At 41.2% G+C, this 17,654-nt stretch overlaps 1 protein-coding gene across 1 annotated transcript in view; it reads left to right on the forward strand.

Moving 5' to 3' along the window:
- The first annotated feature begins 10,680 nt into the window (after nt 1-10,680).
- Nucleotides 10,681-17,654, forward strand: part of STMND1 (stathmin domain containing 1) — a 71,342-nt gene continuing 64,368 nt past the window's right edge. Inside the window, 2 exon segments of the mRNA XM_060023817.1 lie at nt 10,681-10,687; nt 11,998-12,120. Coding sequence (XP_059879800.1) covers nt 10,681-10,687; nt 11,998-12,120 — 130 coding nt within the window.

The raw sequence follows: 17,654 nt of genomic DNA on the forward strand, positions 1-17,654 counted from the left end.
AAAAAAAAAAAAAAAAAAAAAAAGAATGGTCTAGCAGTCTGCCAAAAGACATATAGAGAAGAGGAAGAGGCATGCCATGCCTCTGGAAATATGGAGTGCCCCGTCTTCTAACCACACCCAGGCAATAATCAGGAATTCGATAACTTCACGAGGAGTGTCATGGAGCTGAAGCCCAAGTCACATGACGCCATCAGAATTCAGATGAAGGCTCTTCTGAAGATTTTAGAAAATTGATTGTATTCAATCCTTGCTATAAGAATGTTTCAAATCAGCCTTCCACGAGTTTCTGATGAATAGAAATACAGGCAATCTCTTGTATCCATCCCTCCCCCACATTCCTATCCAGTGGCCACATCAACATCTGGTGGACATTCTGAGTGAAATCTTAACCAATTTTCATAATTGGGAGGAGGAAAGTGGAGCGTAAGAAAGAATAGGAACGATGATCAGAGTGTACAAAAACACTGGAGGAAAGTGCTTTTTTAAAACTTGGAATAAATATATTCCAAGTTGGGAAAGGGTGACTAAAATAAGTGAAAATTAACTAAAGTTACTCATTTCTAAAGTAGATTCAAAGAGAGTGTTTTTCACATACTAAATTGGCATAGATTCTAAACTGAGAATAACTAGTGCTGTTAAAGATACAGTGGAAAAGGGACTTTTAGGGACTCATAAAAGGACACAGAGGTTTTGGAAATCAGTCTGATGGAACATTAAGATCCTTAACATTTTTTTTCATATCCATTGACATAGTAACATAGAATTCTGGGTAGGATTCTAAGCATATATTCTGAAATGATTTTAAAAATAATAAACAGAGATGTTCATTACAGTATTATTCATCATTGCATAAAGAAAGAAAAATTGGAAAGAATTTGAATATCTACCATTAGGGAAATAGTTAAGGAAAATGATTTGCAGATAATTTTAAATATAGAGAAATGTTTATAATACAGTGTTAGGAGAAAAGGAGCAAGATATTATCTAAACTATGATGATAGGAGTAAGAAAAACTGAATGTGGATTTATAAGTACTTTTTTCCTTTTGAGTTTCTGAGGTCTTGCAAAGTCTCTACAATATACCAATGTTACTTTAACAATCATTCTCAGAAACCTGTAGACCCCAAGACAGAAATTCGAACACTTATATAAACCTTGTGACTCGACCCACCAACCAATTCTCTGATGTCTGACTCCCTGAGAAAAGAAACTGTATAAATGTTTCCTTCTGAGATTCTTAGACTCTCTGATAACTTTCTATATTTATCCTTTATTGAATTAAAATTACCACAGCCCTGATTACCAAACCACATGCAAGACTTTCAGAAATATTTTGGAGCAGCTTCGCATATCCTCCAGGGTTTTTCTGTAGTTGCAAATTTCAGAGGGTTTAGGTAAACTGAATATTACATGAAAATATAGTGTTATAAGTTGACTTACAAAAGTTCTTTGGTAAGATTTTAGTAACCATATTTTCGTGAATAAATGGAACTAGGAGAGTGAATCATGTCCTGAGATGTCTTTGTCTGGGAAAGCCTTAATTAGAAATCTCTCCCCTGGGGCCTTAGGGCCAGGTTCAGGGTGCCACAGGACTGTCAACCGTACCCACTTCCGTTTAATTTTAGTAGGCTCTCACAGAAGCTGTTGGTCTGATAATTCAACCTTGTTCTTAATTTGTATATTCTGGATAGTTGTAGTTGTCAGATATACGTACAGGGAATATTTTCTTAACAATGACATTTTTTATAGGTAATCTTTTTTTTAACTTTTTATTTTATATTTGAGTACAGTTGATTAACAATGTTGTGTTAGTTTCAGGTGTACAGCAAAGTGATTCAGTTATACATACACAAGACTTTAAAATTTTTTCATGAAATACAAGTTGTTGGCTTTTTTCCTGTTAGTTTTAGTGTTTTTATGTCCTTTCTGAGAAACATTTGCCTACCCCAAGTCACAAAGATAGTCTTCTATGTTTTCTTCTAGAATCTTTATAGTTTTAGCTTTTAAGTACAGGTCTACGATTTAGCCTGAATTAAGTTTTATGAGGCATAAGGTAGGGTTCAAAGTTGATTTTCCTCATGCATTTGTTCAACTGTTCCAGAACTATTTTGTTAATAAAACTTTACTTTCCTTATTGAATTCTCTTGACACATTTGTTGAAAATCAACTGACCATATATATGTGAGCTTATGACTAGACTCTGTTGTATTCCACTGCTCCGTTTGTATATTCTAACACCAATTATCACACTGTTTTGTTTACTGAAATGTATACTGAGTCTTTAAGTCATACACTGTAGGCCTCCCAACTTGGTTCTTTCTTCCCTTCCTCCCTCCCTCTCTTTCTTTCCTTCTTTCCTTTCTCTTCCTTCCTTCCTTCCTTCTTTTCTTTCTTTCCCTCCCTCCCTTCCTTCCTTCCTCTCTCTCTCTCTTTCTCTCTTTCTTTTCCAATATTGTATGCTATTCTAGGTCTTTTACATTTCCAGATACATTTTAGAATGAACTCTTCAGTTGTGATTTTGACTGAGAGTACAGTTGGCCCTTGAACAACATGGAAGTTAGGGGCACTGACCCTCTTCAGAGTTGAAAATCCACATATGACTTATAGCTGACCCTTAGTATATGTCGTTCCTCTAGATTTGCAGTTCCACATCAGTGGATTCAACCAACTGCTGACAGTGTAGTGCTGTAGTGTTTACCACTGGAAAAAAGCCATATAAGTGGACCCATGCAGTTCAAACCCATGTTCTTCAAGGGTCAACTGTATATTAAATCTACAGATAAATATGTGGACAATTGACGTATTGAGAATATTGAATTGCCCTATCCATGAAGATGGTATTTTCTTCCATTTATTTGCATTTTCTTTAATTTTTCTCAGGAATATTTTATAGTTCTCAACATGTCTTGTGTGTTCTTTCATTAAATTCATTCCTTAGTATTTTATTATTTTTTTAAGTTCTGTTTTAAAGGAATTAAAAATTTACTCTCCTATTCTTTACTGTTTGTTTATAGAAATGTAAATGATTTATGCATATTGATCATGCATCCTGTGACTTTGCTAAATTTACTTATTCTAGTAGTTACTCTTTAAAATATTTAGTATTCTCTATAAAATATCACATTATCTGCAAGACCACTTTACTTCTTAATTTCCAATCTGTATGCCTTCTTTTCTTACAGCTTTAAGATAAAAATCATCATAGAAGAAACTGAACATACTTAATTATTACAGTTTGATATGTTTTGACACATGTATAGCCCCATAAAACCATCACTGTAATTAAGATAGTGAATATATCCATTACACTCAAGTTTTTTTGTGCCTTCATGTACTCCCTCTTTTCTACCCCTCCCCATCTAAATTTCTTTATTTCTTTTACTCGTCTTATTGCCTTGACTAGCGCTCCAAATTACAAATATCAAAAATGAAAAAGGGAACATCACTGCAGATTTCACAGATATTAAAAGGATAATAAGAAAATATTATGACTACCAATACTTGACAACTTAGATGAAATGGACAAATTTCTTGATAAATATAACTTAGACTGAAACTAAAAGAAATGGAAAATCTAAATTATTCTATATCTATTAAAGAAGTTGACTGCATTTTGTTCCCTCATTTCCAAAAAATTCTCCCAGACATTCCCAGTCATTCCTTTTGTTTCAATGATTGTCTCTACCCTGATGAATTCCAAATCTCTATTTCCAGACCAAACTTTTCTCTTGAGCCCCAGATCTTATATCCAACTGTCTATTTAACTTTTCCACTTGAGTGTCCAAACTCCACATGCCTCAAGCTGAACTCACTACATTGTCTCCCCACCTCCACCCGACCTTGTCCTTCAGTGTTCCTAATCTCACAGGAATGGGACGTCCAGGTGCTCCCATCAGAATCCTGGGTGTCATCCTTGACTCCTCTTTTTCCTCAGTCCTTCACATTCAGTCAGTCATTATGTTGCCAGTTGAACCTCCTCAAAATCTCACAAGCCCATCCAATCCCTTCCAACCCCACTGTATTATACTAGTACAATCTACCTTCAGTTCTCACTTCGATTCTACATTTGTATTTTAACTGTTCTCCTCTTACTCAATCTTTTCTCCCTATAGTCTGTTCTCCAAATTGCCGCCAAACTGGTATTCTAAAACTGAGATTTAATCGTGACATCCCCCTGCTTAAGATCATTATTGGCTCTGCAATGAAGTCCAACTCTCTTAACATTCTTATGGGCCCTGTGTAATCTGATTGGTGGTTGGCTCGTCAGCATTCTGAACTTTCCCTGCCATAACACTAATTACATGATAATATCTTGAAACGTCTGTCTTTGTGCTTTTCTTTTCCCAGCATCCATATAGTTGCGTGACTTTTCTGTTTGTCAGAGGCATTTACTTTGCTTGGAGGAAAAGTAGAGTTAAATTAGGAATTTAAAAAGCAGGAAACAGTCAATGTTCAGAATTTCTTTTTTTTTTTTTTAAACCTCTAAACAAACTTTTGAATATCTGAAGAGAAGTCCTGAGGGAATCAGAGAACAGAGTTTAGACCATAAAAATAGAAGTAGGAAGAGGATAAAAGGAAAGTGGAGCATTGCCTCCCCACCACTACATATAAATAGAGGGTCTGTTGGGCTGAGAATCGGGAGTGTGGAGTAGAAGATGGGCATGACCTTAGAAAAGGTGGGGGCTGGGAATGAGAGGCCTGACTGGGCAGGACAGATACAGAGAAGCAGGGTGAGCAACAGAAGAATTGCTAACCAGACTGAACAGCACTAGGAATTCCTGTTGAAGCTGAACCAGTGCCTGCAGACCATCTGTTGCCATTCTAGGGCATATGACACTCTACCCAAATGGTGAAGTGTTAGCTCTTCATCTTGTCCTTGGCTGCTTCCATTATAACAGTTCAATTGTTTGTTGCTTTCCATCTGAAATGTATGGGTAGTCACTGCTCTCCTCCATTTTTTAAAAGCTTAGGATACTCATAAATTCTTCTCCCAACAGATAGGGTTGGGGCCCTGACACCCAGAGATGAGATAGTAGACAGTCCCTGCACTAAGACTTAGGTGTAACTGGACAATAGTGAAAAACATTTCTATCACACACTTACTATATAGTATTAAAATCACTTCTTTACTTTTCCTATCTTCCATTAGACTGTAGGCTTAGGAAGGCAAAGACCTTGTCAATCTTGGTCAACATTAGGCCCCAGTGCAGAGCCTGGTATGTTGCAGGTGCTCAGTAAGCACTGTTTGGTTAAATCAATGATTTAATAAAGAATGAGTGATTTTAAATATGTTGACTTTAACTAGGGAGAATATCAAGGTGGCAATGCTTTTTTATCCTACACATGTAAGGTTGAACACTTTTAGAAATTAAGTTAGGGAACTAAATTATTAATAATTTTAAAGTATTTCCTGTTTTGTTTTTAAGACTTCCCAACCTTGGAGGCCTGTTTGCAGTCTCCTATATGCATTCTTTGGAGTCCTGTATATATTTGGCGTTTCAAATGATAAAGCCGTTGAAAGCATGGCACCAAGAGGGTTGGAGCAGGCATACGTGTCATCATGAGGAAACTCCATTCCTTCCTTTTGCAAGAAATAGTTTGACGGACATAAAATTATTACATTAAACTTTTTCTTTTCTACGTGTGGTAGAGTGAATAAGAGTCCTCCAAAAATGTCCATGTCCTAATCCTCGGAACCTGTTATCTTACAGAGCAAAAGGGATTTTGCAAATGTGATTAATTTCAGGATTTTGAAATGAAGAGATTACCCTGGATTCTCCAAGTGGGCCCAATGTAATCACAGGGGTCCTTATAAGAGAGGCAGGAAGGTCAAAAGTCAGAGGAGATGTGATGATGGAAACAAAGTCAGAGGGAGATTTGAAGTTACTCTGTTGCTGGTTTTGAAGATGGAAGAAGCAGCCATGGACAAAAGAATGCAGGCAGCTGCTAGAAGCTGGAAAAATCAAGGAAACAGATTCTCCCCTAAAGCTTCCAGAAGGAACATAGTCCTGCTGACATTTTGATTTTTAAGGCTTCTGATCTCCAGTATTGAAAGATAGTAAATTTGCATTGTCTGAAGCTACTAAGTTTTGGGTCAATTATTATACAACCATAGAAAACTAATGCAGTTCTATAAACTTCATCAGTTGCATTAGGCATATTCAGAATGCTAGCTGAGAGGGGTTTGGAAAGAGCTTAATGAGGTGACACTCAACTGGGACAGAACAGGAATTCTATAAACAGATCAGGTGATGCTAAGGAATTTAAATTATTCAGTTATGTATAAATTGCCTAATGAATATTTATAAGCATATGTCTGAATATTATAAACATATCCAGATGATATATATGCACACACACACACACACATATCACACCCAAATACACACATATACACTATCTTGAGAGAGGTGTAAACAGAAGAGTGTGATAAGACTCTTTTGGGGTAAGAGTACCTAATCCATTTTTAATTACGTGTGACTTACCCAGATTTTCCCCATATAGTACTTTACTTGAAAAACTATTGCCAGAGTTAGTCTGACCAGTGTTTCATGGTAAACCAATGATTGATTTCACTGGGTTTTTCCTAAGAATATGAAAAATCCTGATCTTTGAGCAAAGCTGAAAAAATATTTTGTCTGCTTTATATAATACTAGGGTCAAGGTTAAATGTATAAATAGAAGCCATGAGTGGTGCCAAGCTCTAAACCTGAACTCTGCCCCAATTACAATGTTTTGAGAGATACCAACGAGACCCTCTCAGCCAAAATGTACTCTCCACTTTCATCTTAATGTCTGAAATTCCATTAGTAGCCATTTGTTCAATTATGTTAGTAAGAGCTTGTGCGTTAGTCTTCTCTTCAAATGCCAACATCCATAGGATAGGGAAACTCTCCACGTCGTTACCACCAGCTACTTTAGCAGGAATAATTCATATAGATTCCTTTTGAGGAGAGTAGGAGATGGGGAAGGAGGGGAATATTAAAAAAAGAAGAAAAGAGGACACCAGAATCTGCCTAAGGCTGGCCATAGCGAAGTTTAAGAACTCTGTACTCAAGCTGTTATCAAACTCAGCTGCGAGCAAAATCACAAAATAATAATTGCTAAATGCACTAACTGCTATCTCATCTATGCCTACAACAGCCTGGTTTATTAGGTGGTAATATGATTCCAAATTTAAGGAGGTACAAAGTGACGTATAGAGCTGGAGGTGAACAAGTCACTAAATAAGTGCCTGGTCTGTGGGACTCATTATGCTGCCCCAGTTCCTCTCGCGAAGCTTATCTTTGGTACCAGCCTCTTCCTCCACTGCCTCCCTGACTTTGCATCTCAGATGCTCTGTGCTTTCCTGTCACCCTGTCACCCAAAGCCTCTCATTCTAGAGCCCCCATTTGATTGGCTTCAGACTTCTATTTCTTCCCTCAGTGGCAGAGCTGGGGTTCATTTAACTCAAGGAGGGTTGCAGAGGGTTGCAGAGGGCACAGAGATGCTCCTGAGAGGACTCCCATGGGCTTAGCTGGAAGTTCAAGAGGGCAAAAAGTTAGCACCCTATTGATTCAGTAACAAGCAGCAAACAATGACCATACCTGTATTTATTCAATGGCCAATGAAGGCCACTTTTGCAGGGTGCTATGGTAGCTGCTAGACAATTGAAGTCAGTGTTGGGGAAATCTGAGAGCGTGCAGTGGAAACACAACCACATGAGCGAGAAGACTTCAGTGTAAGAAGAATAAATCACAAAGAGGGTCTTGTGCTGGAGCCCCAAACAGTGATCCCGGATTGGAATTGGAGCACAAGAAACAAAGCAAGAGCCTGATTGCTAGAATAGGTGAAAGTCAGCTGAGCAGCAAGTGTGCCTCGACCTTGATCTACTCAGCTGAGGAAGTTTCTGCTGACTTACTAGAGCTCAGCCTGCAGCTGACGGTTATATAGGCTGAGCCAGTGTTTTTCAAGCTGCGGGTCATGACCCATCCGTGGTCATGAAATTGGTTTAGTGGGTAGTAAAGAACACTCTTGAAAATAAATAAAATAGACTGGAATGGAAGAGAAAAGAAGGTAATGAAGGGCACTGCACATAGTAATGGTTTCAGTTGAGGTACAGGTATCTAGTGATGTAAAATACATTTCTCAATGTCACAGCCAAAAGAAGTTTGAAAACTTCTGACTTGAAACTAGAAGATACAGGCCAGGAAGCCAGACTAATGATTATGTTTAAAATATTTTCTGCTTTTTCCAAATGACTGTGAGCTAAGATAATATACCAATCCAGATAGTGGTGTGGCTGCAGATGAAGGAATTAAATAATACAGCCTTCTTCATGGAGATATTCCACATATAGCCCCACTTGAGAAGAAAATTGGGAAATAAGGACGGAGAGTTTTTAAAGCTCAATGAACTATTAGTTGTTTCCATACCGAGTTACTTTACACGTTGACGAAGGTATCACATGGATCCTTAGCTCAGGCGTCGTTGAGCTGCTCTGCCTTCATGAGACCATGAACTAGGACCAGCTCTGAGGAACTCCCTCTAGCCAGCATGGCAGTGCCCTTGTGCGGTTCAGTCATGAGGTCGTTGACAGCTAGTGTCAACGAATCCAAAATCTGGATCTGAAACCTCCCTTCGCCTTTGTTCCACATCTTCAATTACTCACTAGATATTTTCACTTCAGATCTCCTTCCACATCCAATCCTTTCCAAAAATTGTATCTTCTTTCCCTAAATACACTTCAGCTGCTATCTTTTCTGTCTTTGTTAATGGTACCAACACCCTTTCAATCACTCATGATTTAAAGTCTGGAATCATGTTTAATTTTCCTCTTTTCTTCATTCCCCATAGGCATGTACATATACTCCCAGAACAGAATAAATATGTATTGAGGTGTGGTCTTTTTGGTCCCAGGTTCCCCATTTCCAATGTCTGCCTCTTATCACTGCCAAAAAACAAAAAACAAAAAACTCTCCTAAAGTAATCTCTAATCACACTATTTCTCCTCACTGAACAAGTGGCTCTCATTTCCTGCTATGAGGCATTTCATTTTCTGACTGTTTCCACTTTTTAACCTCAAACTCCTTCCCTCTGCCTCCTCAAATATAGACCCATCTCCACCAATCTATTTAACAAACCCTTAAATTGTATTTTCCCCAGAACTTTTCTAAATGCCTTATACATATTAAAACTTTAACTGACAGAAAAGCCCTGTGCACAGTAGGTAATATCACCTCGCATTTTTACATAGGAGAAAACAGAAGCACAGAGAGGTGTATGAACCCAAAGGATACCCATGTTCATGTATCTCATCTCCCTGTATCCCGGGAAGGTCGTATTTCTTTTACCTGCAGTGTTCCCCTCTCCTGAAATGCCACTGATCTACCTGTTAGTTATAAAGATCCTACTTATCTTTCAAAGCCCAATTGCCAGCTTTATCCTTTCTCCTTGACAACTTATCTTTCTTGAAAACTCCAGGTCTCAATATTTATCGCCGTTGATTCCTACAATACTCACCCTCTTCCACACGTAAGTTGGCGCTTGATGACATAGCTGTCTTATATCCCCCTAACGGTTCCTGTGCAGGAGTCTTACCCTGGGGGCAAGGACCATGGCTTATCATGGTTCTGCGTCCTTCCCCCTCATTCTTTCCTTCTTTGCCATTTTTACGCCTCTTTCCCCTACCCCCAGCCAAGCCTTGCAAATATTGAGTACATGAAAGATACTCCCCAAATAATGAATTGACATTGAATTCCTTTCATAGGTAGAGTGGGGTAGCCTGGCGTGTTCATTCAGGTCCTCTGAGAAGTAAATAACGAGACAGAATGAGACTTACTGGGAGTCTCACTTATGTAAGAGATTTCTTGGGCTAAAAATGCTGTGAGGGAAAAAGAGGAGAGTCCGTGGAGGTGGGAACAGTCTTTAGAACATGATGCCGGGCTAACCCCTATGAAAGAGAAGGAAAGGAAGGAGGGTTGGCTAGGGAGACTCTCAGACTGCAGCACAGTTCTAAGACAATCTTGGTCTAACAGCTATGGAGTTCCTAAGCTGAAGTCCCCGGTGGGAGGAGTCTCACAGCAACAGGCTGCGTTAGGGCTCTGCCGAGCCAGATCCTTGCCCCGAGCAGACTCCGGGTAACTGCGGCCTGGGCGTGGACACAGAGGTGGATTTGGAGCACAGCAGTTTTGACCGTCATTCAATTTTGCTTCCTGCAGCAGAAGATCTGAGTGGCATGTTTTCTTGGCCATTACTCCTGGGATACTACAAAGAACACTGGATTCAAAATCAGAAATCTTACCTTTGCATCTCAAATGTATCCATCACTAACTCTGCACCTTCATTAAAACTCATCTTCGTCCCTTCATTTGTAAAATGGAAATGGTCAATAACTCAGAGACCTATTGTGAAGACCACACATTGGCAAGAATACACAGCACTCTGTCTACACTGCGTGTGATTTCATCGGCTCTATCTAATTGTAGTAACACCTGACATTTGTGAAACATCTCATGGGTCACAGCAAGTTTTGTTCCAGCCAGTGATCCTGTGAGGAAGGCAAGACCAGGATTCTTTCCTACCTCCACTGCCCTCCTGGCTCTCTGAGAGATAGAATGGCGCTGGAGAGGAAGTTGGTGTGCTGAATTCAGATGGGGACAGGATGCAGAGCCCACTTGCACGTAGGGCCTGGTTAAAACCATGGCAGGTGAGGAATCAAATTACTGAGGGAAGGGCTTCCCTGGTGGCGCAGTGGTTGAGAGTCCACCTGCCGATGCAGGGGACACGGGTTCATGCCCCGGTCCGGGAAGATCCCACGTGCCGCAGAGCAGCTGGACCCGTGAGACATGGCCACTGAGCCTGCGCGTCCGGAGCCTGTGCTCCGCAGCGGGAGAGGCCACAGCAGCGAGAGGTCCGCGTACTGCAAAAAAAAAAAAAAAAAAAAATTACTGAGGGAAAAACATATGTAAAGGATCACATGGGCCCTGGTGATCCAGGTAGATGTGCACTGGTCCAGAGCATCCTCTCAACCTGAAGGCAGCCTGGCCAGGTCCAGAGTCTAGCAGGTCACAGAAAGTGAGTTCTGATCCTGGCATAGACACTGACTGGCTGACTGACTCCCCCATCCTCCTCGTGCAGGTGGAAAGGGGCACACAGGTGTATCTGGCAGATCTGGGGAGAACTTACCTCTGTCTATGTAGGAGCAGAGGGCTCATCCCCTTCCCTTAATGGTTCTGGCCCTCAAGAGTAGTATCAAGTAAACAGTCATAGAACTGGCTCTCCTCTGCCTGGAGAAGCATGGGAAAGTCAAAGCCAGGGGCAAGGAAAACTTCTTACTCTTCTATGTAATATCAAGTTCAAAGAATGCCAAAAGCATCTGCAAAATCCCTGCAGGAACAGCAGTAGCGAATTTGGAAGGAGCTGGCCCATGCGCTGGAGGTTGCACATACACAGGGAGTAGAATTAGAAAAGAAAGTAAACAGGGTTTCTGCTATGGGTTGACATATGTCCCCCAGAGAGATATGTTGAGGTCCTAACCTCTAGGACCTCAGAATGTGACCTGATTTGGAAAGGGGTCTTTACAGAGGTAATCAAGTTAAAATGAGGTCATCTGGGTGGGCTATCATCCAATGACTGGTATCCTTATAAAAATGGGAGATTTGGGCACAGACACACACACATAGGGAGAACACCACGTGAAGGTGAACGCAGAGATTGGGTTGATGTTTCTGTAAGCCAAGGAAGGCCAAAGATAGCCAGCAAGACACCAGAAGCTAGAAGAGGGGAATGGAACAGAACCTTCCTCAAGCCCTCACAAGGAAGCAACCCCACTGGCACCTCATCGTGGACTTCCAGCCTCCAGAACCGTGAGGCAATACGTTTCTGCTGTTTAAGGCACCCACTCTGTGGTACTTTGTTACACACCAAGCAAACTAAGGTTCTCCAGGAGCTCACCCAAAGTGTCATCTGTGCTGAAGGAGAATGGAACTTGTCCTAAGGCCACTTCTTTACTTCTAGATGAGGTCAAGTTCACCTCCTCTTCCTCTGCCTCCACACCACTGCCCCCCACCCGTCAGCTCCTAAGGTTTATCCTGGAGGCGTCTGGGGGATGTGGTGACGTTGTGGGGGGAATCAGTGTAGGTAAGTTGGGGGAGGGGGAGGGATGGTTAGTGCGGGTCCCTTTTTCCTACTTCACCTCTTGCCGGGCGTTTGAACGGAACAAAATAAGACCAAACGCCATCGATCCGATTTACCTCTGGGTCAGAAGACCAGCTAGCTCTATGACTAGGCAGAGCACCGGGGCTCACGCGACTCGGCGTCTCTGAGCAGCAGAGTCCCTGGGCAGCACCCTCTCACTCTTTCATCACCCAGTGAGTTTCACCTGTTTTCGCACAAACGCAGGCCCCCTTTGGGTAATCAGAGAAGGAAAAAGCAGCTCTGTGGAAGGCAAGGTAAGGAAATCCATGCTGGGCTGTCCAAAATTAGACCGGAATCCTCACCACCTAGGAAAGCAAAGCACTACCCCTCTCTGCGAGCCTGGATCACACGCCTGTGTTGGGAGTGGGATTTGCGGCGTAGACCTGAATTGTTCCAGCCTCCAACACTGCACCCAGACCTGAAACGGAATCTCTGTCTGTGGGAACTTTTGACAAGAGCTGGCAAGCTGAGGTTTTCTTTGAAATGTGGACGAGGGCGTAGCACTTGCTCTCTCGTGAGGGGCAGGGCTCTCCAGCCTGTGTGAGCTGCAGGGTTTGCCGTCATCAGCAGGAGGGGAAATTGCCCTGGTAAATTACCAAGTGGGGGAGATAGGAGTCAGGATCGCCATAGCGGAATTTACTGTGAAGTTCCAAGATTCTGTGAGAAGAAACCATTCTGATGTGTCATGTCGTGCATGCTATGGCTCTGTTCAACAAGAAAAGCTTTCATTTTAAATCATGAGAAAGCCGTGACACATGATTTGAAAATATTCTGCCCTGCTTTGCCTTCCCTTATGGCAAATAAAAGTCTTGAAATAAAAATGTTTCCACTGGGGCTTCCCTGGTGGTGCAGTGGTTGAGGGTCCGCCTGCCAATGCAGGGGACGCGGGTTCGTGCCACGGTCTGGGAGGATCCCACATGCCGCGGAGCGGCTGGGCCCGCGAGCCATGGCCGCTGAGCCTGCGCGTCCGGAGCCTGTGCTCCGCAAAGCGAGAGGCCACAACAGTGAGAGGCCCACGTATAGCAAAAACAAAAACAAAAAATGTTTCCACTGATTTTCAGATCTTTGCATGGGTTGCACCTTTCGTCACACATTCTCTCTGATATTACTCACCGGCAGCTTTAATGGAAGTTATTAGCATGAATGAACACTCTTTCTTAATGGCTGAATCCTGGGTGAAATCGTTTGTAAAGCCCAAACAGTCAGACAGAGAAAAGCAATTAATAGAATTCTCCTTCATCTGAAAGAAACTTGGATTGTTCGTGCAGTTATGTGCTGAGGGAAATGAATATGGTAGTTGATTATCAGGAAAAGTAGACTGAATCTTGCCCTCGGGTCAATTCACAAATGTGCTCCAAGTGGAAAACCCAAGTCTGCGACCTCGAGGAATTGCACAAATGTATCACAAGACAAGATCTGGCCCAATGCCAGAAGCGGATGAGGTCAAACTCATGACTCAGAAAATACGCAGTGGACCAGGCTCTCATTCTATTGGTCTCCACTGTTGAACGGAGATCTCTTCCACTTTTCTCCTGCCCCCATCTCCTGTCATTAGAAGTAAAAATGGGATTTCCAGGTGTTTAACTTATGTAATCTTGCAAAGATGCGACATGTACTCTCTCATCCCATAGCCTGATTTTTGTTGTGGCCCTTCTTGCTCTGTCTGGAGGCATTTCAGCAGTTAATGGGAGTGATTCAAATGATCCTACTCCAATTCTGGCTATTTTAAGATCCTTAGCTTTTCTTAGCCATGGATTTCTTCTGTCTAAATCTGCCCGACGGAATTGGAAGCTGCCCAGAATCATCTTCTTTGGAAATTACATTTGTGCATCTAGGGTATATTTGTCGTTCCACCCACGCTCAAGCCACTTTTTGAGAAGTGCAGAGCAAGTCATGTGACAGTCATCAGTGTATTTGCACCCTTTTTTGTTTAAAAACATAATCTGCATTACAAATTGCACCAATTCCTGTATGTAGTAAGTCATCATTCAATAAAAAGCCCAAATGTATGCCTGTCACATCCAACATAATAAACTGCAAGTAAATACATCTTTTCTTAGTCCAAATCAGTCAGTAAATGATGTCTTTATTTTCTCTGTTATGCACCAAGTTTGCAATCAGCTTTATTCTTGATTCTCTCAGGCCAAGCCCGCACAGCTTAAGAGCAGTGGAAAGAGCGTGCTTTTGTCAGAAGCATTTGGACAGCTGAGGACAGGAACGTGGCCAAAGCCATCCATTTCTCCAGTTCACTTTGTTTTACCTCATCTTCGTCCGTCCAACATGATCATCATCTTCATCATAACTTCCATCTAAAAAAGATTTATTACGTCTGTATCTGAGACGATGCTGTAATACAGCAAGACATTGCTCCCTGCCTGCTGTAGATGAGTTTGCTGTTTACAAAGGAGTATGGTGTAGAAGAAACACTTGTGATTTGAAGACAAAACTGGGTTAGGACTGCAGTCTTGTCACATACATTAGATACTTGTCTTTGGGAATATTATTTAACCTCTGAGATCCTCTGTTTTCTCATCTACAAGATGAAGATAACAGGTACCTCCCAAAATAGATGTGATGACTTTAAAATACATGTGTGTTGTGCTAGGTACACAGGACCTGCTCAATTAAGCTTTAACAAGTAACACAGATGCGATTTTACGGAAAAAGGCAAGCTACCCTGGCTATATCTACTGTGGACATATTATTAATAACAGTGATTTATCATACTGGCTACCACGATCTCCTTTAATTCTGTAACAAGTAAGGTCGACTCGTCATTTCCTTTTTATAAGTGAAGAAAGTGAGACTCAAATAGTAAGCCAGATTTTTCTGCCTTAAATCTGGATTCCCTTTTCACGAAGATCATAACCACTTCAGTGCCCTCTCTTTGTCCTTCAAACAATTCAAGCTTGTTTCTGCCTTTGGATCCTTATATTAGCTGATTTCTCTGCCTAGAAAGTTCTACCTTCAGTATTTTACATATCTGGCTACTTCTCATTATTTAGGTTTCAACTCAAATGCCGCCTCCTCAGAGAAGTCTTCCTTGACTACCCTATTTAATGCAGGTTCCTCACCCAGCCATAGCTTTAAGTCTCCCTTTGCACTTTATACCCTTCCACTGACCCATGGCCCTCCTAGCAGTAGAGGAGTCAAGTGACATAATGGCTAAGACTGTGGGCTCAAGAATTAGGTGGTCTGAATTTAAATTTTACTTTCACCACTTACTGGCAGGGTGACCTTGGAAAGTGGCTTAATCTTGCTTTCTATGCCTCAGTTTCCTCCTCTATAAAATGGGGTTGATAATAATGTCAGTGGCAGCATAGAAGCGTTGGTGGGATTAAATGAATTAACACATGTGAATCAGTGTCTGATGGAGAGTAAACACTCAATAAATATTGATTAAGCTTTTAGGGTTATGTGACACACCTCATTCTCTGACATTATCTCAACTGTTTGTGTTTGTTTATTGTCGTCCTCACCACGACAAAGGCATGGAGTCCCCTGTCTTGTTCACCACTCTGTCCCCAGCATTCTAGAATGGTGCTTAGTAGGCACCCAATAAATATGTGTTGTTAGTGAATGAAAGAACATTAGATGTATGTATATTAGAGACCAACGAGCAAAGGTGTGATGAAAAAGAGGTGAGGACACAGTAGCTGCATATTTAGGTGAGATGGTTTCTGGGGAATTCCTGCTTCTGTTTCACTATATATCAAGGATTTATTCTCTCAGTGCATTCCAAAGCCCTCTGTCCCCTCTGATCTTGTCTCTGGGCACTCAAGCAAAGATCTCATCTAACCAGCACCTCCACACATGTGCTTATGACCCACAGGTGTAACTTCATAAGCTGCTACGACTCAGGAAGAAAAAGGCACGCTGAACCCTCTAGAAATAATAGCAGATTTTATGGCTACTCAAGTAAGGCAAGGCGTGGGCCGACTCTATAAAAGATCAGTATCCTTATAAAAATAGAGCAGGATCCAGAAAGTGAGCAAAAGGTGGGGGGAGAGGGAAAGACCTTGACAAAAGCCACTTCTGCCACACACACTTCACACACATACACACTCTCACACCATGAAACACTCTCACACACATGCAACACACACTCACAGCCTTGATGCTTCTGTGCTTTTCCTTCTGTGATAGGAACCTGTACCGACTCATAGAGGTTGTCCAATTACTCATCCAAAGCATGAAGCCAGGCCAGGTGGTCATCGCACCTTTGCCTCCATCTCTTTACCTGGCCAAACATCCACAGTTTGGCCTCATCCATCACCGTTTCGGTTACCAGTGCCCTCCTGGCCGCTCTCTTCTGTACCTTACAGCTTGGTTACACCCAGGGTGACCTATGTCCCTGTTTGTCCAGGACAGCCCTAGTTTACACACATTATCCTCAAGTAATTACCAGTGGACATTAAATTATATGGTCCCCTAATCATGCTCAGCTTCATGTGTGAGGCTCAGAAGAAGATGCCGAAATCCCAATGGGAGTCACTTCTAGTGTTTCCCCCAAAAGAGCTCCCGAGAACAGCCATCCACTGACTTCTAAGTCAACAGTAAGCTAATAATCTTAGGCTGTCCCATTTCTAAAAGGATGGCAAAGAGATGGAAGAACGTTAAGGTATTGAGGTTATGGGGGAAAGTCGGAATGCAGGTGAACTATAATAAAGTGTAATGAATTACAACAAAATAGAAAAATCAAAATCTTACTTCTTCCTTCAGCTTCCTAATGCTAAATATGTAAGTAGGTGTATTTTGCCATTTGGAATAAGTACCACTCTGCCTGTAAGAAAAGCTGCCTGTAAAATAAATTTCTGTTTATGATAGCTTACGTTCCTGTTGAATTTCAACTTAAAATATGTCGTTCAGTGTTTGTACATTCTCCTGGAACAAGTGGACTTAAAAGTCTAATAAACTTTCACTTCTGTATGACTGGGATGAATGCCCACGCAGGTTGAGATTCAACTACTTGCAGCAACTCTTCCCCAAAATGCACATCCTCGACACACTGTATACTCATTTACACAGTCACCACTCATAGCAGGAGGTCCAGAAGATCGGTCTAACAATTCTCCAAGACTATCATTCGTGTTCTCATCTCCTGAATAAGATTCTAATTCTTTGAAGCAGGAAATAAGCTTTGTAGTTTTCTTACTTTTAATTCTACTGATCTTTTTACAGGAATAAAACATGAATACATTCTCCATGTAAAATATTCAAGTAATGCTTTGTACTTTTCTTGTCTACCTGAAAAGATCTTGCACATACTAGGCATAAAATAAGTGTTTAGGAAAATGTCAGCTTTATAAATAGAATACTGTCATTTGGCATATTGGAAAATGCTCCAAGTGTTCAGTTAAAAGGATTTTACTGTGAAATAGATCACACACACAAAAGAGTGTATAAAACATATGTGTACGGTGTAAACTATACTAATAATATGTGTAATGTTTAAACTATACTAATGATATGAATGC

Source organism: Delphinus delphis, chromosome 10, assembly GCF_949987515.2.
Source record: "Delphinus delphis chromosome 10, mDelDel1.2, whole genome shotgun sequence".
Taxonomy (NCBI): Eukaryota; Metazoa; Chordata; class Mammalia; order Artiodactyla; family Delphinidae; genus Delphinus; species Delphinus delphis.